Source organism: Dendrobates tinctorius, unplaced genomic scaffold, assembly GCF_039654945.1.
Source record: "Dendrobates tinctorius isolate UK_male_01 unplaced genomic scaffold, ASM3965494v1 ptg000184l, whole genome shotgun sequence".
Lineage (NCBI taxonomy): Eukaryota > Metazoa > Chordata > Amphibia > Anura > Dendrobatidae > Dendrobates > Dendrobates tinctorius.
In genome coordinates this window covers 10,040,538-10,063,934 of record NW_027361851.1, presented here as the reverse complement: position 1 = coordinate 10,063,934, position 23,397 = coordinate 10,040,538, and the positions used below count along the sequence as shown (strand labels likewise).

At 48.1% G+C, this 23,397-nt stretch overlaps 1 protein-coding gene across 2 annotated transcripts in view; it reads left to right on the top strand.

Annotated features, from left to right (window-relative positions):
- Positions 1–23,397, top strand: part of CA11 (carbonic anhydrase 11) — a 1,551,304-nt gene that overhangs the window by 865,788 nt on the left and 662,119 nt on the right. For both annotated transcript variants that reach the window (XM_073552098.1, XM_073552100.1), the window contains exon 3: positions 10,351–10,493. In XM_073552098.1, coding sequence (XP_073408199.1) covers positions 10,351–10,493 — 143 coding nt within the window. The remainder of the gene's footprint in view (positions 1–10,350; positions 10,494–23,397) is intronic.

The window sequence follows — 23,397 nt, the reverse complement described above, 5'->3', positions numbered from 1 at the left end:
TGTAAATCTTTGAAATTTATGATTCAGACATAACCCCCTGTGGTGCAGTGACCACTGTGTCCACTAGGGGGCGCTGTGTTGGTGTTCTAGGACAGGCATACAGGCATGTACATTGTGGTAAAGGAAATAGGATGAATGGAGAAAGGATGGTAAATGACCATTATGTATCACAAGGTGGGTGGCCTTGTGATGGAAGCTGGAATCGCTATTAATCAGCAGATATACTGCTGAAGTTTCTGTTACAGTGTGTCAGGGAAGAGCTTCCAGGTGGCTGGTGAGATGGGTGGAACCAGTCACCTACAAATCCACCCAGGGTCGTGTGTCTGAAGTAAAGCCTATGTGTGTGGTTGTGAAGGACCTGCAATGAGGTCAAAGCCATGTGATGCTGTGGGCGTGGCTACGGACCATATAAGGTGACCAGGGTAGGTCACATGAGGGAATGTCTGGATCTGATTGGTCCTGGAAGGCCGACGTGCTAGGAGGTGTGCTACCTTCCTGATGAACATATGTGGACGCCACTGACCGTGTGTGGCCTGTGTAACAGCCTGTGAGTGCTGGCCAGTCCCCAGGAGGAAAGGGACGTTAGGACTGAGAAGCAGCTATGAGGTAACCCCAGACAGAGGGGAGAATTATCTGAGAGACTGTAAAGCCTGATGGCTGGATAAAGCACAGCCTGTGTGAACACAGGGCTAAGGGAGCGGAGGTCCACTATGTCCATTCGTTTTTTTCTGCTGTAAGACTGTTATCGTTTTCCTCATACTGCTATGGTTTATGCTGTCTGATTAATAAACCACATGGACTGATTTATGAGAAAAACCCGTGCCGGACCTTGTTAATCTGCTGCCAAGAGAGTGTCCCCCAATACACTCAGTGAGCGCTACCTTACACCCCCCAACAAAGATTCCATGTAATGAGGCAAATGGAGTGACTTTGGACTCTATCTGGCCTATGATCCGACTGTGCCCAATTTTTTAGGCCAACATAAAAGTGTGATCAACCACAGTTTTGCACACTTCTTAAAAGCCACTCATTGCTGAACAGAAGCCAGCTGGAGTCCAGAGTTTTTTTGCTGATTCATTAGTGAATGGATCCCTCGGGGATTTCATCTCAATCACATATTTTGCACATTGAGTTGGAAACTCCAATGACAGTGCTCAGTGTAGAGCACTTTATAATCGAAAGCTGATCTAAAATGTTCTGCACCCCAAATTCCTCCAATAAAAGCTTCTACTCAACCCACAAAAATCAAGTACCCACTCAGGTTTGTTACCTTTCACCATAAATATGCTGTCCATGTTACTAGTAACACAAAGGCACTGGAAAAATTACAAGGCTCACAACAATTCAATCTCAGCAAAATCTGCACTCTCAAATCCAAATCCCCCTTCCTTCTGAGTCCCACCGTGTGCCTAAATCACAGTTAGCATCCATAAGTTTGGCATTACTGCATTGAGAAGAAACCACTTAATTTATGATGCATAAACTGGGCACAATATGTGGGCACAACGATGTACCGCGCACTCCAGTGGTATATTTGTATCTTCACTTTGCAGCATCCATTGTTGCCTGTTTCTGGAAAACACCCATGATGTCAAAATCATCACTACACCGTAGATGATTTTCCAGAGGGGTGTAATTTTCAAATTGGGGTCAATTGAGGGAGGTTTCTGCTCTTCTGGCACTTATGTGCTCTGCAAATGCAGTATGCAAACTTTTCTAGAAAAATCTCTCCCAAAGTCAAATATCACTCCTTCCCTCTCGATTCTCGCTATGTGGCCAAACAGTACTGTACATTGCATATAGGTTATTTCCACATTCACAAGAAAATGTGTAACAAATTGTATGTTTATTTTTGTCTATTTTGAAAATGTCAAATCTGGGCTAAAACAACATTTTAGTGGTAAAAATGTAATTTTTGTTTCTTTGCCGCCCTATGGTGTAAAATTTTGTGAAACATGTGGTGTCAATACACTCACTGAACTGCCAGCTGATTTCAGTATGAGGTGTAGTTTTCAAAATGGGGTCACTTATGGGGGGGTCCTGCAGTCCTGACACCTCAAAGGCTCTGCAAATGTAACATGGAACGGAATGCCATTCCAGGCAAATATGCACTCCCTTTTGGCGCTCCTTCCTTACTGAGCTTTGCACTTTGCCTGAAAAGTAGCTTCAGACCTCATATGGGTAAGAAATTACATAACGTTTGTAGTCCATTTTCTCCTGTTATTATTTAAAACTTGGGGATAAAACAAGATTATAGTGGAAAAGATTTAATTTTTAATTTTCACAGTCCAGTAATATACAATACTGTGAAATACCTGTGGTTTTAATATGTTCATTGCACCCCTAGAGGATTTCCTAGAGACATGTAGGGTCCATGTGACATGGAGTCTGCAGTCTATTCTTTCAAAAAGTCAAATGTCACTTCTTTGCGCTCAAGCCCTGCTGTGTGCCCAAACAAAAGTTTTAACCACATATGGGTTATCCCGAACCCAGGAGAAATTGCACAACGAATTATTTGGTAAATTTGTGAAAATTAAAATTTGTGCCTTCAGTAATATTTTCATTGAAAAAAACTTAATATTTCATTTTTCACGGCCCAGTATTATACAGTTTAGTGAAGCAACAATGGGTTCAAGATTCTCACCACACTCCAAAATAAATTCCTTGAGTGGAGTAATATCCAAAATAGGGTCATTTTTTATGAGTAACTGTGGTTTTTGCACCTTGGTGGCTCTCCAAATGCAACGTAAGGTCCGCAATCTATTCCAGACAATTTTGCAACTCTAAAAAATAAATGGAGCTCCTTCCCTTCCCAGTCCTGCACTATACTCAACAAAGAATTTCTGACCACATAATGGATATCCTAGCACTGAGGGGAAATTGCAACACATGATGTGGTCTATTTTCTCATGAAGTTTTGGTGCTTAAACGACTTTAAGACTAAGAAATAAAGTTGAACTCTGTAGTGCTATATCATGTAAACATGAAATATATGAAATTTGAATTGTAATACTGCTGTAGATAATAGGAAAAAATAATGATTCTTACCACATGATTTGGCCAAATTTTGCCCAGCAGTCAACAAGTCAATCCCTTTTTGCTGGGAACCTATCTAATGTGAATTCTCTCATAGGCTGAAGCTTGCATTTATATGGGGAAGTAGGATCCTGCTGTAATGAAAACAGCCATAGGCTGATGAGTGGAGTGCTGAGTCAGACAGCCTATATATTAATAACATTTAAATAGCAAAAGACTGACCGTCACTTTCCAACAGAAAAATGAAGTGTACAGGTGCATAAATCTCATATATTTCCTGTTTACATGCTATAGCACAACAGAGTGCAACTTTGTTAGTTATGTTTGGACATGGCTCCTCTAAGTATGCACCTGTAAACACCAGTTTTCTGTTTGGAAGTGACTTTTTTTTATTTATAAGCAACTTTATGGGTGAAAAGAACATAATTTTTAATTTTCAAGGTCCAATGTTGTAAATTTCCATGAAGTACCTGTGGGTTCAAGATGCTTACCACATCTCTAGATAAATTCCTTGAGGGGTGTAGTTTACAAAATTGGGTCATGTCATGATCTGAATTTGATCTGACAGTTTTAAATTGCACAGGGTGAACTTTTTTTACTTTGGCAAGTGCCAAGTGACTTCTGTCCCCGGTGGTGGTTAGTGGTATCGCACTTTAGGTTTAATGTACACGTAATTATGAATCAGGTGTGGGGCTCTATAAGTGAGTCTCAGGGTGTGCAATCACTGCTGGTGATATTCATTCATTGATTCTGAGTTTGTGATAGCCTGGTGGAAGGATGGAGCTGAAGAGGAGTCCTGCGCAGTCAGCCAGAGGAGACGAGTGGCAGCTAATGGTGTTTGCAGGAATTGCTGGCATGGCGTGGAGGAGTCGCAGTTTGTGGTGTCGGCGGGAAGTGCGTGCATGGCTTTGTGGAGTGGCGACTGTGGAGAGAGTTGCACTCGGCATGCTCGACTTGGTGGCCGAGAGCTGGACTCAGGCATGCTTAGAATTTTGGCAGAGGCTGACTCATCCTTGGGACTTTGTTATTGGACTGCTGCAACTGGAGATGGACTCTGCTCCAAGGCTGCACTATGGTGTAGGATCCAGGATAGTGATGGATCCGGGTGGAGGAGAAGATGCACGCAGGTGAAGGGGCTCTGTTGCAGGAGCATAAGCACAGAGCATCAAGCTAAGTGGTTCTTCCCCTGTATTGTCTTCTTTCCTTTTGTGTCTCTAGTGCAGTGGTGGGATTAGTCTCCGCACCGACCAAATCCCTGGTGAGGGTTTAGGGTCAGGGCGAGCAAGGGTTTAAGGTTCGCGTGCGGCGACAGGTGCGGAGCCTGTATAGGGAATGTGAGGAGTGCAGGGACACTGGCTCAGGGGAGTGCAAGAGGTCTCCATGTCCCCGTTCCCTATCGCAGGGTCCACCATTGTTAATGTTTCCCAGGTTCCCCCTTATTATTTAAATTTTCCGTACTGGAGGCGGGGTTTCCAGAATTTATATTAACGTGTAATACCTAAATTCGCCAGGTGGAGGCGGTGTATCCATCTGCACGTATTATTATTTAAATTCGCCACTGGAGGCGCTGTATCCAGGGTCATGTGTGTTATTGGACAATCTTGCGGTAACATCTGCGTTCAGACACACGTTGACCGTGACAGGTCACTTCTGGGGGTTTCCATTGTTTAAGCATATAAGAGGTTCTTCAAATGCGACATGGTGTCTGCTATCTATTCCAGACAATTTTGCTTTCCAAAAGACAAATATTGCTCCTTACTTTCTGAGCCCTGCCGTGTGCCCACACAGTTTTCAACCACAGATTGTAAATCAGTGTACCTGGGAGAAATTACCCGACAAATTGTATGGTCCATTTTCTCCTCTTACCCTTGGGAAAATGAAAAATTTCGGTCTAAAGCAACTTTTTTTGTTGGGAAAAATTTCAATTTTCATTCTTTCCTTCAACTTTCCCTTAATTCCTATGATGCACCTAAAGGATTATGAAACCTTTTGAATGTAGCTTTGAGCACTTTAAGGCTAATTTCACACTAGTGTATGGAGGAACTGTGGAGGGCTGCGGACTTCCTCCGTGAAGCTCCACCCATGGCTGCACCTCCTCCAGTCAGCTCCGCCTACATCTGCATACTTCTGCATGCGGCCTGCATACCCTATCTTTAATATTGGGTACGCAGGTCATCTAGATGTATGCGGATGCCTCCGCATGCGTCGCTTTGACAATGCAGCAACGACATCAAATTCCAACATGTTGCCTTCGATGCGGGTCACGTATCGTCAAAACAACACACGCGAAGGCATCCGCATACATCTGCATGACCTGCGTACCCAATATTAAAGATAGGGTACACAGGCCGCATGCAGAAGTATGCGGAGCTGACCGGAGGAGGTGAGGCAGTGGGCAGAGCTTCACGGAGGAAGTCCGCAGCCCTCCGCAGCTCCCCCATATGCAAATGTGAAACCAGCCTAAGTGGTTCAGCTTTTAAAATGGTGTTTAGTGCAGTTACTACTTCACTACTCAGCTTTTTCCTTTTGTCGCACACATACTGGCTCCTTTTCCTGAGCTCTGGTGGTTCCAATGGGCCAATGCCTTTTATTAATACAATATTTTCATTGTTTCTCACTGTATTTTTATCCTGTTGGCTAGCATAGATTGCACATACAGAAATGCACGTATTATAGGTTTCTTACAGTTTTACGTTAGAACTCCTGGAAGTTCTCTTTGCTCAGCTGCCTCCCATACCTATCTAGTACTTACAGACTGGACTTTTTGACATTGACCATGGTCAACGTAAGCCATTAAGGGGTAAGTTTTACATGAAATAATCATTGTTATTCAAGGCTGTCATGTACAACCTGTTACATATTAGAAAAAATAAATAAAAAAGCTCACCTCGCCAATGTTATTCAGGATACACTGGAAAGTTAATGAATTCGTACCAAGTGCTGCTGGGGAAGCTCAGCTATTGTAGAACCAAAGAGGAAAAATGATTTTTCGGCCATTCCATCCATAAAATCAATCTTTTTATTAGAACTTCATATGAATATAGGAGGATTCGTTAGGAGGATAAAATGTTACGCGTTTCTGGTGTACGCTACATACTTAGTCATAGGAATGACTAACGGCATAGTGTATGCCAGAAACGCGTAACATTTTATCTTCATGGTGGATCCTCCTCTATTCATATGAAGTTCTAATAAAAAGATTGATTTTAAGGATGGAATGACCAAAAAATCCTGTTACATATTACTTGTTTCTATGCCACACACACATTCATTATCTAGAACACATCCTCTGAGGTTGTTTGCAGCCTTTCCTTTAGCCCATATACTGTATATCCTTTATATAACTCCTCAGCTTCCATAGTGTCTGCGGCACCTTGTCACTATGGTAACCACTGTTTTTATCTAGTATTACATCTGCAGGTTTTTACTAATAATTTAAGCACCAAGTTATCATCAATTTCTAATTATTTATTTGACTCCACATATTGGTCGGATTTTTCCTTATTTTCTGTTTATGAAGACATATTGATTTGTTGCATTTATTTCTCAGTTTTGTGTGTCTTTAAAATATTGCCTCTATGGGAGTATTTTTATATTGCAATTTTATGAATCATCTGTTCATTCTTAAAATATTTTCAAACGCAGTGGTCATAAATAAGGGAACTACATATGCCACATTTTTATTTACTGTCTATCTGTAACCTTTTTACCTGTTAATGTCTTTATAAAGAATATATACCAAAAACAAGATATAGGAAGCATATACCATAAAATAACAAACAGACAATAGAAAATTAAATGTAAAATAGAGTATGGACATAAGTGCAAAAATAACCACTTGGAAAGGGTGTACACAGTGAATAATGGCTAATGCTCCTAGAAAGTCACGTTAAATTAATGCAGATGATTTGATACAGGTTTCATTCACAATAAGATTATGACAAAAAATAAGTCAATGGGTTGCACTGTGGGTTTGTCCTAATATAAGTAGTGTCACATAATTCAAAACGCCGTTATACAACAAAAATATACATGTGAATAGTATATGAAGCACCTTATATGATGTGTACAGTATATGTTGTAGCAGCATTTAATAGGTGTGGGGAAGGTGACCTGACGGACGGACAGACTTGTCAGAATAGAGAAGGGAAGGTTTGCACAGTTTAGACAGGTGTCAGTTACTACAGTGGAGAAACAGCTGAGAAAGTGTAGTGGACGTGCAGTACCTGGGGTTGACCATTAGAGGGCAGGGAGGAGTGTGAGCAAAGGACTTGACATCAGCTTAGGGCTTAGGAAACCGTTGGACATGGGGGCGGAGTTACAGGGACCCGGGAATGATATAAATTTGACAGGAGGGTTCCAGAAAGTTCCAGTCCCCAGAAGAAGCTCCAGTGACAGGAGGACTACGACAGTTTGTGCACTGTGAGGAAAACCATACCAGGGGGACTGAGGAGAGAGAAAGTCAGGGGGGTGGTCCTTACATCAGAGTACCGCAGTATAGATGAGGTACCGAGGTAAAGCATACTATACAGAGAGAAAGACGACTGATCAGTAGAAGTGCTGTTGGTTTACGTGCCTAAAGCGACCGCAGTGATGGACCTGACAGGAGCATCGAAGAGTGAAGAGGGGATGGTGCGTAAATGTATGTCCCCGGAGTAAAGTACGGTGTGCGGGAAGCGGCCCTGGAAACGGGGGGCCGATAAGTGAAGAAAGGTGAAGTAAGCTGAACTGAAGTGCGGTGTACTCCGGAGGCCGTCAGGTGGACGGCCAAAGAATAAACTTGGACCTGTTGTACCCGAAACTTGCCTCATCGTGTGTCTGTACATCACTGTGCGGTATACAGAGGGACCACCCCCCAGTCCGGCCCACTGACCCTACATAGGCAATAAATAAATCTTTTTAAAAATGGCATGTATCTAATAGCAGCAAAGTGGTTTGCAGACTGAGAGATAATAATGGAGACAAGTGCAGATAAGGTGAACTGATCTGGTGTACAGCCTTGCAGTAGCAATGGAAACCCTACGTGCGTTTCGCGTGTACCTTTTTCTTAAGGGACTATATGTCATACATATATACATAAGAAAAAGAAAAAGCTACACATTCAAGAAGTTTATTAACCCTTCAGGTGCTTCACAGGAATTCTTGGAATGATTAAAAAAATTAACATTTAACTTTTTTTCACATAACATTTACTTCAGATGCAACTTTTTTTTATTTTACCAAGGGTAACAGGAGAAATTGGACCCCAAAAGTTGTTGTGCAATTTGTCCTGAATACACAGATATCCAATACATGCAGGTAAACCACTGTGTGGGTACATAGCAGAGCTCAGAAGGGAAGGAGCACCGTTTGACTTTTCAATGCAAAATTGGCTGGAATTGAGATCAGACACCATGTCACGCTTGAAGAGCCCCTGTTGTGACACTTTTGGAAACTAGACCCCCCTAAGGAACTTATCTATATATGTGGTGAGCACTTTGAACCCCCAAGTGCTTCACAGAAGTTTATAACATAGAGCCGTAAAAATTAAATAAATATTTTTTCACAAAAATGATCTTTTCTCCCCCAATTTTTTATTTTCCCAAGAGTAGAAGAAGCAAATGGACCCCAAAAGTTATTGTACAATTTGTCCTGAGTATGCTGATACCCCATATGTGGGGGAAAACCGCTGTTTGGGCGCATGGCAGAGCTCGGAAGGGAATGAGAGCCCATGACATGCCAAAACAGCAGAACCCTACATAAGTGACCCCATTTTACGAACTACACATCTCAATGAATTTATCTTGGAGTACAGTGATCATATTGACACCATTGGTATTTCACAGAATTTTATACCATTGGGCAGTGAAGACAAAATAACTACATTTCTACCACCAATATTTTGTTTTAGCCAAATAATTTGCATTTTCACACAAAAAGTGGGTAAAATAGGCAACAAAATTTGTCTCACAATTTCCACTGAAAGTGGCAATACCCAATATGTGGCTGTTCAGTGCTACTTAGCCATGTGGAGAGACTCGGGCGGAACCGAGCAATATTTGCCTATTCAAGTGAATGGGTCTGTGCACATGTCACTGTGTTTCCATGGACTGTGTGTCCATGGGCAAAACACACTGACATGTTCATCTTTTAATGTTAGCATGGGCCACAAAATGTCCTGCACACGTGCAAACACATAACACCCATGTACAGTATGTCATTCATGTGACACGGATCAGCGCCGGAGAAGAAGCATTACAGTAAGTGCTGTTCCCAGGTGCCGGGTACAGAACACGGCTCTGCTCATTCTCCCCTGCTCTGCTGGCGATCGGCGCGAGCAGGGGAGAATGATGAGAGATAAATTTAAGCAATAAAAGAGACAGCAGGCAGTGGCTGATTACTCACATCAGCTTACCCCTGCTGCTGCTAATAACTGTGACTTCTGGAGCAGTGGATGCGTGTATTCATCAGCCGCGCCTGTGCTGTAAATAAATATTTTTTTTAAATGGCGTGGGTTACCCTGTATTTTCTATTTCTTTCATACAGACCTTTCTTTCTAATAATATTTAGCCATATCCTCATATCAAACCAAGAAGTTTGGTCACTTATGAAAATTGTAACTTAATTTGCAAAATTGGAAGAACATTGACTAAGCATGTGTGCACACGCTGCGGATTCTGCTGCGGATCCGCAGCGGTTTTGGTCCTGTGGGTCCACAACAGATTCTGCTGCGGTGTACAGTACCATTAAAATCAATGCAAAATGAAAACCGCTGTGCAGACAGTGCGGATTTTTCCTCGCAGGTTTGCTGCGGTTTCAAAACTGCAGCATGTCAATTCTTTGTGAGGATTCCGCTGTGGTTTGGCACCTGCTCCTTGGCAGGTGTCTAACCACAGGGGAAAACCACAGGCCAAACGGCAGAAAAACTGCAGATAAACCGCAGGTCTTTTGACCTACGGAGTTACCTGCGGTATTTGACAAATCCTCGTGGAAAAATCCACAGGACAATCCGCAGCGTGTGCACACAGCCTTAATGTTATTTTGTCAAGTAAAAAAAATCTATAAAAAGGGTGTCTAGCATGTACAAAGGTTTATTAGTAGAACAGAATTACAGTGTATTTGTGAATTCTCATTTGAGCAGTCATTGGTACAAATTTTAAATTTTAGCCAAAAATATTCATGTCTAGCTTTTGTACAGAAAACCTTTATTCTGTGATCACTTTTACAGAATTTTGTTTTTAATTAAAAGTCCTTTATCCATGGAAATAAATGTTATCTAATATGAGTGAAAATAGGTTTTTTTGCTAATTAACCCAAAAATTGAATCTATTGCAGGTCCTGCATTTTGGGGTCTGGTGAACTCGGCTTGGAATTTATGCACAATTGGCAAGAGACAATCTCCTATTAATATTAACACCAGCCAAATAATCTTTGATCCCTTTTTACCCCCACTCAAGCTGAGCTTGGAAGAAAAGAAGGTAATTTCTTTTTTTTTTTCATATTTTATTTTTGTTTGCCTTCTGCATTTTGGTGTGTTCAATAATTTGGAAAAAGCGGCTGATATGACATAATGAGGCCAGCTTGAATGCAGTATGTAGTCACATTTTTATAGCTTCACATATACCAATACTAATTTGGTATTCCTAGCAGCATCTAAAAGATCTGATATACTGACAGGCTGTGCAGAGAATATCTGCTTTAAAGATATATCAGTTATGTCTTTGAAAATATTTTAGACTTTATATATAGATATTGAATTTACATGAAAATGCTATGCAAATATGGCACTTCACTCACCTTGCACTGATCCTAACTTACATTCACATTATATTCCCTATTCATTCTCAGCGACATTCAAAATTCTTAAAGTGAATATTCATCCTTGAACACTATTTCATTTTTTTAATATTCAAATAAATGAAACATTTTGGCTGATGTCCTAATGTGCATACAATGATTCAGATCTCCAAATACCTACTATAGTTTATGTAGTTTAAACTACAGCCACCACCAGGTGGAAATGAATTTACAAATTACCGAATTGCCATATTGTTTGCGTCCCCCCCCAAAAAAAGTCTGCTTTCCTTTCCTGCACAAATGGCTTTAGTGTAGGACATTTTAGAAAAAGAAAAATAAGTGAACTGCACCAGAATGGTCTTATTCACACTTTGCATTTACTGCCGGATTCCTTAAGTAAACTGAATGTATACACAGCATATTCAACTGGCGTTCAGTGCTCAGCAAAGAAAGAACATTACTATAGTCAATACAAAAAAGAAGAAAGGCTTGCTGCACTCACCATGTTGAGAAGGGTATCAAAGTTGTTTTATTTCATCTATGAGACAAAAAACTTTGATGTGGACATGCAGGCTAAGGCAACATGCGGGGAGGGCAAGGATGGACGATGGCCGTTTCGCGTAAATCACTTCAAAGGGTCCAGGTGAGCGAGGGAGTGAAGTCATTTCCTTTTTCAAGGTTTTGATATCATATGTAAAATTAGTCAACTGTGAAAAAATTGTAAATGTTATTATAGTGGTTTGAAAAAACCACTATATTGTAATCCGAACGCTGCTAACTTATTCTTCTTCTTATTATTATTATTATTAAGTTGATTTCCGCAATTAATACGGCCCGAACCGCTACACGCACAGACTCCGTTGAGGTGTCGTTTCGAAGCCAGCGTCCATGAGAGGTGTGCTAAGTATTTTTCGTGTCGATCGGATTTGTAGTTTTTGCGCAATTTGCGTTTGAAAATTTTTTTTCCCGTCATTGGAATGCACTGTCTCCAATGCTTTTCAATGGGAAGCTTAAAACGTGCCCTGAGGCGATTGAAATGGCAGTTGAGCTCATTGATATGCGCAGGCAGACCCAGTTACTATGCCAACGCCTACGAACGTCACATGACATCTCCAGAACAGAGCTTTTGCCACATAATATCAGCTCTTAAAGCTAAACCCACAGCACAAATGCAAATCTAGCTTCATCACATGACGCATGCCCCTGAGAGAGAATGTGTGCGCCAAAGTGGATTTAGAAGCCCAGTGAGCCACCCTGGCTCTTAAAGGGCCGACGCGCCAAAGTGATTCTTAAAGACCCGGCGCACCAAAATGAGTCTTAAAGGGCCGGCGCGCCAAATCGAAAGCTGAGTGACCCAAGGCTCCAAATCGGAGGCTGATAGACCCTGGCCTACAAAAAGGAGGCTGAGCAACCCTGGCATCCAAATCGGACCCAGAGTGGCCCCGCCCACGAAATCGGACCCAGAGTGGCCTCGCCCACCAAATCAGACCCAGAGTGGCCCCGCCCACCAAATTGGACCCTGAGGGGCCCCACCCACAAAATCGGACCCTGAGGGCCCCACCCACAAAATCGGACCCTGAGGGCCCCCAACCACAAAATCGGACGCTGAGGGCCCCCAACCACAAAATCGGACGCTGAGGGGCCCCAACCACAAAATCGGACCCTGAGGGGCCCCAACCACAAAATTGGACCCTGAGGGGCCCCGCCCACCAAATCGGACCCTCAGGGGCCCCACCCACAAAATTGGACCCTGAGGGGCCCCACCCACAAAATTGGACCCTGAGGGGCCCCACCCACAAAATTGGACCCTGAGGGGCCCCACCCACAAAATTGGACCCTGAGGGGCCCCACCCACAAAATTGGACCCTGAGGGGCCCCACCCACAAAATCGGACCCTGACTGGCCCCGGCCACAAAATCGGACCCTGACGGGCCCCGGCCACAAAATCGGACCCTGAGGGACCCCACCTACAAAATTGAACCCTGAGGGGCCCCAACCACAAAATCGGACCCTGAGGGGCCCCAACCACAAAATCGGACCCAGAGTGGACCTGCCCACCAAAATGGACCCAGGGGGCTCCACCCACAAAATCGGACCCTGAGGGGCCCCACCCACAAAATCGGACCCTGAGGGGCCCCAACCACCAAATCAGACCCTGAGGGGCCCCGGCCACAAAATTGGACCCTGAGGGGCCCCACCCACCAAATCAGCCCCTGAGGGGACCCGGCCACCAAATCAGATCCTGAGGGGCCCCACCCACCAAATCGGACCCTGAGGTGCCCCGGTCACAAAATCGGACCCTGAGGGGCCTCACCCACCAAATCGGACCCTGAGGGGCCCCACCCACCAAATCGGACCCTGAGGGGCCTCACCCACCAAATTGGACCCTGAGGGGCCCCGGCCACAAAATCGGACCCTGAGGGGCCCCACCCACAAAATCGGACCCTGAGGGGCCCCCACCCAGCAAATCGGACCCTGAGGGGCCCCACCCACCAACTCTGACCCTGAGGGACACCGCCCACCAAATCAGCCCCTGAGGGGACCCGGCCACCAAATCAGATCCTGAGGGGCCCCGCTCACCAAATTGGACCCTGAGTGGCCCCGCCCACCAAATCAGATTCTGCGTGGCCCCGCCCACCAAATTGGACCCTGAGGGGCCCCGCCCACCAAATCGGACCCTGAGGGACCACGCCCACCAAATCGGATTCTGAAGGGCCCCAACCACAAAATCGGACCCCAAGGGGTCCCGGACACAAAATCTGACCATGAGGGGCCCCACCCACAAAATCAGACCCTGAGGGGCCCCAATCACAAATTCGGACCCTGAGGAGCCCCGCCCACCAAATCGGACCCTAAGGGGCCCCGCCCACCAAATCGGACCCTGAGGGGCCCCGCCCACTAAATCGGACCCTGAGGTGCCCCCCACCTAATTGTACCCAGAGTGGCCCCGCCCACCAAATCAGACCCAAGGGGCCCCACCCACAAAATCGGACCCTGAGTGGCCCCGGCCACCAAATCGGACCCTAAAGGGCCCCAACCACAAAATTGGACCCTGAGGAGCCCCAGCCACAAAATCGGACCCTTAGGGGCCCCACCAACCAAATCGGACTCTGAGAGATCCCGCCCACCAAATCGGACCTTGAGGGGCCCCGCTCACCAAATCGAACTTTGAGGAGCCCCGCCCACCAAATCGGACCCTGAGAGATCCCGCCCACCAAATCGGACCCTGAGGGGCCCCGCTCACCAAATTGAACTCTGAGGGGCCCCGCTCACCAAATCGGATTCTGAAAGGCCCCAACCACCAAATTGGACCCTGAGGGGCCCCGCCCACCAAATCGAACCCAGAGGGGCCCCGGCCACAAATTCGGACGCTGAGGGGCCCCGACCACAAATTCGGACGCTGAGGGGCCCCGGCCACAAATTCGGACGCTGAGGGGCCCCGGCCACAAATTCGGACGCTGAGGGGCCCCGGCCACAAATTTGGACGCTGAGGGGCCCCGGCCACAAATTTGGACGCTGAGGGGCCCCGGCCACAAATTTGGACGCTGAGGGGCCCCGGCCACAAATTCGGACGCTGAGGGGCCCTGGCCACAAATTCGGACGCTGAGGGGCCCCGGCCACAAATTCGGACGCTGAGGGGCCCCGGCCACAAATTCGGACGCTGAGGGGCCCCGGCCACAAATTCGGACGCTGAGGGGCCCCGGCCACAAATTCGGACGCTGAGGGGCCCCGGCCACAAATTCGGACGCTGAGGGGCCCCGGCCACAAAATCAGACCCTGAGGGGCCCCACCCACAAAATCGAACCCTGAGGGGCCGCGCCCACCAAATCAGACTCAGAGTGGCCCCCGACCATCAACTCGTACCCTGAGGGGCCCCACTCACCAAATCAGACCCTGAGGGGCTCTGCCCACCAAGTCGGACCCTGAGTGGCCTCGTCCACCAAAATTGGACCCTGAGGGGCCCCGCCCACCAAATTGGACCCTGAGGGGCCTCGCCCCCCAAATTGGACCCTGAGGTGCCCCACCCACCAAATCAGACCCAAAGGGGCACCACTCACCAAATCGGACCCTGAGGGTCCTCGCCCACCAAATCAGACCCTGAGGGGGCCCACTCACAAAATCGAACTGAGGGGCCCCGCCCACCAAATCAGACCCAGAGAGGCCCCAACCACCAAATTGGACCCTGAGGGACCCCACCCACAAAATCAGACCCTGAGGGGCCCCGGCCACAAAATCGGACCCTGAGGGATCCCGTCCACTAACTCAAGCCGAGGAGCCCAGGCCACCGAATCGGATCCTGAGGGGCCCCTCCCACCAAATCAGACCCTGAGGGGCCCCAAAGGCCAAAGTGGCCGCTGAGAGGCACCCACAGTTAAAACAGATCCTGAGTTGAAAGTCTTGCAGAGGCAGCAGTCAAGTCTCTCTTAAAGGGGCAGCCCGGGCACCATTTCAAACCACTATCTGTACTTCCTTCAGGAAATACACATCTAGTTATAGTGGTTTGAAAAAACCACTATATTGTAATCCGAACGCTGCTAACTTATTCTTCTTATTATTATTAAGTTGATTTCCGCAATTAATGCGGCCCGAACCGCTACACGCACAGACTCTGTTGAGGTGTCGTTTCGAAGCCAGCATCCATGAGAGGTGTGCTAAGTATTTTTCGTGTCGATCAGATTTGTAGTTTTTGCGCAATTTGCGTTTGAAAATTTTTTTTCCCGTCATTGGAATGCACTGTCTCCAATGCTTTTCAATAGGAAATGGCAAAACGTGCCCTGAGGCGATTGAAATGACAGTTGAGCTCATTGATATGCGCAGGCAGACCCAGTTACTATGCCAACGCCTACGAACTTCACTTGAACCCCAGCACAGAGCCTCTGCCACATAATATCAGCTCTTAAAGCGAAACTCACAGCACAAATGCAAATCTAGCTTCATCACATGACACATGCCCCTGAGAGAGAATGTGTGCGCCAAAGTGGATTTAAAAGAAGCCCAGTGAGCCAAATAGCTCTTAAAGGGCCAACGCGCCAAAGTGATTGTTAAAGGGCCAGCGCACCCAAATGAGTCTTAAAGGGCCGACACACCAAATCGGAGACTGAGCCACCCCGGCCTCCAAATCGGAGGCTGAGCCACCCCGGCCTCCAAATCGGAGGCTGAGCCACCCCGGCCTCCAAATCGGAGGCTGAGCCACCCCGGCCTCCAAATCGGAGGCTGAGCCACCCCGGCCTCCAAATCGGAGGCTGAGCCACCCCGGCCTCCAAATCGGAGGCTCATCGACCCCGGCCTCCAAATCTGAGGCTCTTTGACCTCGGCCTCCAAATCGGAAGCTCAACGACCCCGGCCTCCAAATTGGAGGCTGAGCGACCCCAGCCTCCAAATCTTACCCAGAGTGGCCCCACCCACCAAATCAGACCCAGAATGGCCCTGCCCACCAAATCGGACCCTGTGGGGCCCCGCCCACCAAATCGGACCCTGTGGGGCCCCGCCCACCAAATCGGACCCTGTGGGGCCCCGCCCACCAAATTGGACCCAGAGTGGTCCCGCCCACCAAATTGGACCCAGAGTGCTCCCGCCCACCAAATTGGACCCAGTGGGGCTCCGCCCACAAAATCAGACCCAGAGGGGCCCTTGCCACAAAATCAGACCCTGAGGGGCCGCGGCCACAAAATCGGACCCTGATGGTCCCCAGTCACAAAATTGGACCCTGATAGGCCCCGGCCACAAAATCGGACCCTGAATGGCCCCAACCACAAAATCGGACCCTGAGGGGACCCAACCACAAAATCGGACCCTGAGAGGCCCCGCCCACCAAATTGGACCCAGAGTGGTCCCGCCCACCAAATTGGACCCTGAGGGGCCCCACCCACAAAATCGGACCCTGAGGGGCCCCTGCCACAAAATCGGACCCTGAGGGGCCGCAGCCACAAAATCGGACCCTGAGGGGCCCCAACCACAAAATCAGACCCTGAGGGGACCCAACCACAAAATCGGACTCTGAGGGGCCCCTGACACAAAATCGGACCCTGAGGGGCCCCGGCCACAAAATCGGACCCTGAGGGGCCCAACCCACAAAATCGGACCCTGAGGGGCCCTGCCCACCAAATCAGACCCTGAGGGGCCCCGCCCACCCAATCGGACCCTGAGAGGCCCCACCCACAAAATCGGACCCTGACGGGCCCCGGCCACCAAATCGGACCCTGAGGGGCCCCGGCCACCAAATCGGACCCTGAGTGGCCCCGGCCACAAAATCGGACCCTGAGGGGCCCCACCCACAAAATGGGACCCTGAGGGGCCCCACCCACAAAATCAGACCCTGAGGGGCCCCACCCACAGTTAAATCGTATCCTGACTTGAAAGTCTTGCAGGGGCAGCAGGCAAGTCTCTCTTAAAGGGGCAGCCCAGGCACCATTTCAAACCACTATCTGTACTTCCTTCAGGAAATACACATCTAGTATTAATGTTGTAATCCGACCGCTGCTTACTTATTCTTATTATTCAGTTGATTTCCGCAACTAATGCGGCCCGAACCGCTACACACACAGACTCCGTTGAGGTGTCGTTTCGAAGCCAGCGTCCACGAGAGGTGTGCTAAGTAATTTTCGTGTCGATTGGATTTGTAGTTTTTGCGCAATTTGCATTAGAAAATGTTTTTCCCGTCATTTGAATGTATTGTCTCAATGCTTTTCAATGGGAAAATTTTTCCTTAGAGAAAATATGCCCTGAGGTGATTCAAATGGCAGTTTAGCTCAATGATATGCGCAGGCAGACCCAGTTACTATGCCAATGCCAACGAACTTCACATGACACCCTCAGGACACGGTTTCTGGCGATAATATCAGCTCTTAAAGCGAAACTCACAGCACAGATGCAAATCTAGCTTCACCACATGACGCGTGCCCCTGAGAGAGAATGTACGCCAAAGTGAATTTAGAAGCCCAGTGCGCCAAACTAGCTCTTAAACAGCCGACGTGCTTAAGTGAATCTTAAAGGGCCGGCGCACCAAAATGAGCCTTAAAGGGCCGGCGCGCCAAATCGAATGCTGAGTGACCCCAGGCTCCAAATAGGAGGCTGATCGACCCTGGCCTTCAAATCGGAGGCTGAGCCACCCAGGCCAACAATTCGGCCCCGAAGTGGCCCCGCCCACCAAATTGAACCCAAAGAGGCCCCGCCCACCAAATCGAACCCTGAGGGGCCCCTCCCACCAAATCAGACTCAGAGTGGTCCCGCCTACCAAATTGTACCATGAAGGGCCCCGCCCACCAAATTGGACCCAAAGTGGCCCCGCCCACCAAATCAGACCCTGAGGGGTCCCACCGACCAAATCTGACCCTGAAGAGCCCCACTCACCAAATCGGATCCTGAGGGGACCCGCCCACCAAATTGGACTCTGAGAGGCCCCGTCTACCAAATAGGAACCAGAGGAGCCCCGCCCACAAAATTGGACCCTGTGGGGTCCCACTCACCAAATCGGACCCTGTGGGGCCCCGACCACCAAATTGGACCCAGAGTGGCCCCTCCCACCAAATCAGACCCTGTGGGGCCCCACCCATCAAATCGGACCCTGTGGTGCCGCACCCACCAAATCGAATCCTGAGGGGCCACGCCCACCAAATCAGACCCAGAGGGGTCCCACCCACCAAACCAGACCCTGAGGGGCCGTGCCCACCAAACCGGACCCTGAGGGGCCTCGCCCACCAAATCGGACCCAGAGTGGCCCCACCCACCAATTCAAGCCCTGAGGAGCCCAGTCCACTGAATCGGATCCTGAGGGGCCCCACCCACCAAATCAGACCCTGAGGGGCCCCACAGGCCAAAGTGGCCCCTGAGAGGCACCCACAGGTAAAACGGATACTGAGTTGAAAGTCTTGCAGGGGCAGCAGGCAAGTCTCTCTTAAAGTGGCAGCCCGGGCATCATTTCAAACCACTATCTGTACTTCCTTCAGGAAATACACATCTAGTATTATTATTACTATTCAGTTGATTTCCGCAATTAATGCGGCCTGAACCGCTACACGCACAGACTCCGTTGAGGTTTCGTTTCGAAGCCAGCGTTCACGTGAGGTGTGCTAAGTATTTTTCATGTCGATCAGATTTATCGTTTTTGGGCAATTTGAGTTTGAAAAAACATTTTCCTGTCATTGGAATGCACTGTCTCAATGCATTTCAATTGGAAAATTTTGCCATAGGGAAAACATGGGGCAGTCGTGAGGCGATTCAAATAGCAGTTAAGCTCATTGATATGCGCAGGCACACCCAGTTACTATGCCAACGCCTATGAACTTTTCATAACCCTCCAGGACAGAGTTTCTGGCAGATAATATCAGCTCTTAAAGTGAAACCCAGAGCACAAATGCAAATCTAGCTTCATCACATGACGCATGCCCCTGAGAGAGAATATGCGCCAAAGTGGATTTAGAAGCCCAGTGCGCCAACCTGGCTCTTAAACGACCGACGCGCCAAAGTGATTCTTAAAAGGGCCAGCGCGCCAAATCGAAAGCTGAGTGACCCCAGGCTCTAAATCGGAGGCTGATTGACCCTGGCCTACAAATCGGAGGCTGATCGACCCTGGCCTACAAAACGGAGACTGGGCTGCCCTGGCCTCCAAATTGGACCCAGAGTGGCACAGCCCACCAAATCGGACCCTGAGGGGCCCCGCCCACCAAATCAGACCCTGAGGGGCCCCGCCCACCAAATCAGACCCAGAGGGGCTCTGCCCACCAAATCAGACCCAGAGGGGCCCTGCCCACCAATTCAGATCCTGAGGGGCCCCGCCCACCAAATCGAACCCTGAGGGGCCCCGCCCACCAAATCGAACCCTGAGGGGCCACGCCCACCAAATCGGACCCTGAGGGGCCCCGCCCACCAAATCGGACCCTGAGGGGCCCCAACCACAATATCTGACCATGAGGGGTCCAGGCCACAAAATCGGACCCTGAGGGGCCCCGGCAACAGAATCGGACCCTGAGGGGCCCCGGTCACAAAATCGGACCTTGTGGGGCTCGGGGCACAAAATCAGACCCTGAGGGGCCCCACCCGCAAAATCGGACACTGAGGGGCCCCACCCACAAAATCGGACCCTGAGGGGCCACACCCACAAAATCAGACCTTGAGGGGCCCCGCCCACCAAATCGGACCCTGTGGGGCCCCGCCCACTAAATCGGACCCAGAGTGGCCCCGCTCACCAAATCGGACCCTGAGAGGCCCCGCCCACCAAATTGGACCCAGAGTGGTCCCGCCCACCAAATCGGACCCAGAGTGGTCCCACCCACCAAATTGGACCCAGAGGGGCTCCGCCCACAAAATCAGACCCTATGGGGCCCCACCCACAAAATCGGACCCTGAGGGGCCCCTGCCACAAAATCAGACCCTGAGGGGCCCCAACAAAATCGGACCCTGGGGGCCTCGGCTACAAAATCGGACCCTGATGGGCCCCAGTCACAAAATCGGATCCTGATGGGCCCCGGCCACAAAATCGGACCCTGAGGGGCCCCAACCACAAAATCGGACCCTGAGGGGTCCCAACCACAAAATCGGACCCTGAGGGGCCCCTGACACAAAATCGGACCCTGAGGGGCCCCTGACACCAAATCGGACCCTGAGGGGCCCCGCCCACCAAATCAGACCCTGAGGGGCCACGCCCACCAAATTGGACCCTGCGGGGCCCCGGCCACAAAATCGGACCCTGAGGGGCCCCAACCGCAAAATCGGACCCTGAGGGGCCCTGGCCACAAAATCGGACCCTGAGGGGCACCACCCACAAAATCGGACCCTGAGGCCAAAGTGGCCCCGGAGAGGCACCGACAGTTAAAACGGATCCTGAGTTGAAAGTCTTGCAGGGGCAGCAGGCAAGTCTCTCTTAAAGGGGCAGCCCGGGCACCATTTCAAACCACTATCTGTACTTCCTTCAGGAAATACACATCTAGTTATTATTATTATGCATTTTTATAGCGCCATTTATTCAGTGGCACTTTACAGGGAAAAGGGGAAATATAGACAAGTACAAATAACATGTGCAAGACAAGGGATACACAAGTACAGAAGGAGAGAGGACCCTGCCCGCGAGGGCTCACAGTCTACAGGGATGGGTGAGGATACAGTAGGAGAGGGTAGAGCTGTGCGGTGGTTCAGTAGACCGAGGTGTTAGTCGATTATGGTCAAGAATATCCCCAAGATTTTTGGGTCTACAGTATGAAAACATCAGAGCCGCTACTGTAGATTAATCCTTTGAAGATCCTTATCAGTCTTATACATGCCAGTGTTTTCTTACTGAAGACATAATCATTTCCTCTAGTGGAGTATGTTTAAAATTAAAAATAAACCTTTGTGTTTCATTATTATACAACTTCATATTTTTCTTTTTATCTCTATTTAGTAAATCTTTTTGAGAAAATGTTTTCACTCATTCATGTGCTTCATTAAGAATATGTTCAGGGTAATCTATTTCTATGAAACGATTTTTTAACAAATGAATTTTTGTTGTTCATTAAAACTATTTTCATTGTTATTGATTTTTCTTAATTGTAACATCTGGCTGTATGGTAGACTTGATTTAATGTGGTGTGCCTTATTATAATGTAGTAGCGCATTTGTTGCTGTGGGTTTTCTATGCCCGGGCATAGTAACTAACTGTGGTTAGTTATAACAAATTATAATTATCCTCCATCCCATAGTCCCGCATCCATATATCCATCATACATATCCTCCATCCCATAGTCCCGTTCCCATATACCCATCATACATATCCACCATCCCATAGGCCCGTGCCCATATACCCATCATACATATCCTGCATCCCATAGTCGAGTGCCCATATACCCATCACACATCCTCCATCCCATAGTCCCATGCCCATATACCCATCATACATATTCTCCATCCCATAATCCCATGCCCATATACCCATCATACATATTCGCCATCCCATAGTCGAGTGCCCATATACCCATCACACATCCTTCATCTCACAGTCCCATGCCCATATATCCATGATACATATCCTCCATCCCATAGTCCCATGCCCATATACCCATCATACATATCCTCCATCCCATAGTCGAATGCCCATATACCCATCACACATCCTCCATCCCATAGTCCTGTGCCCATACACCCGTCATACATATCCGCCATCCCATAGTCCCGTGCCCATATACCCGTCATACATATCCTCCATCCCATAGTCCAGTGCCCATATACCCAAAACACATCCTCCATCCCATAGTCAACCATTATGACATCATAATGAGCGGCAGGGATTGCAACCTATGATGACATCAGTGTCGCCATGGCAACCATTGTGACGTCATAATGAGGGGCGGGACTTGATGCGCACACACTTTTTCCCCCTTATGTAGATAGGGGCATAATTGTTTGGTGAATTGGAATGTGCGGGGTTAAACTTTCGCCTCACAACATAGCCTTGGACACTCTCGGGGTCCAGACGTGTGACTATGCCAAATTTTGTGGCTGTAGCTGCGACGGTGCGAATGCCAATCCCGGACCTACACACATACATACACACACTTGAGCTTTATATATTAGACTAGCTGAAGAGCCCGGTGCTGCCCGGGCATAGTAACTAACTGTGGTTAGTTATAGCAAATTATAATTATCCTCCATCCCATAGTCCCGTGCCCATATACCCATCATACATATCCACGATCCCATAGGCCCGTGCCCATATACCATCATACATATCCTCCATCCCATAGTCGAGTGCCCATATACCCATTACACATCCTCCATCCCATAATCCTATGCCCATATACCCATCACACATCCTCCATCCCATAGTCCCATGCCCATATACCCATACATATTCGCCATCCCATAGTCGAGTGCCCATATACCCATCACACATCCTTCATCTCATAGTCCCATGCCCATATACCCATCATACATATCCGCCATCCCATAGTCCTGTGCCCATATACCCGTTATACATATCCTCCATCCCATAGTCCAGTGCCCATATACCCATCACACATCCTCCATCCCATAGTCCCGTGCCCATATACCCGTCATACATATCCTCCATCCCATAGTCCAGTGCCCGTATACCCATCACACATCCTCCTTCCCATAGTCAACCATTATGACATCATAATGAGCGGCGGGGCTTGCAACCTATGATGACATCAGCATCGCCATGGCAACCATTATGACATCATAATGAGTTGCGGGGCTTGATACACACACACTTTTTCCCCATTATGTAGATAGGGACAAAATTGTTTGGTGAATTGGAATGTGCGGGGTTGAAATTTCACCTCACAACATAGCCTAGGACACTCTTGGGGTCCAGACGTGTGACTGTGCCAAATTTTGTGGCTGTAGCTGCGACGGTGCGGATGCCAATCCCGGACATACATACATACATACATACATACATACATACATACACTTGATCTTTATATATTAGATTTGATACATTAATTTTCACATCCAAAAATTCCCGGAAATCACCTCCAAAATATGATGTAAACCTCATATTAGCTGTATTCACCATATTTAAATAATTAACAAAGCCGTCAAATTCTTTTTCTCTGCCATCCCATGTCATGAAGGCATCGTCTACATAGC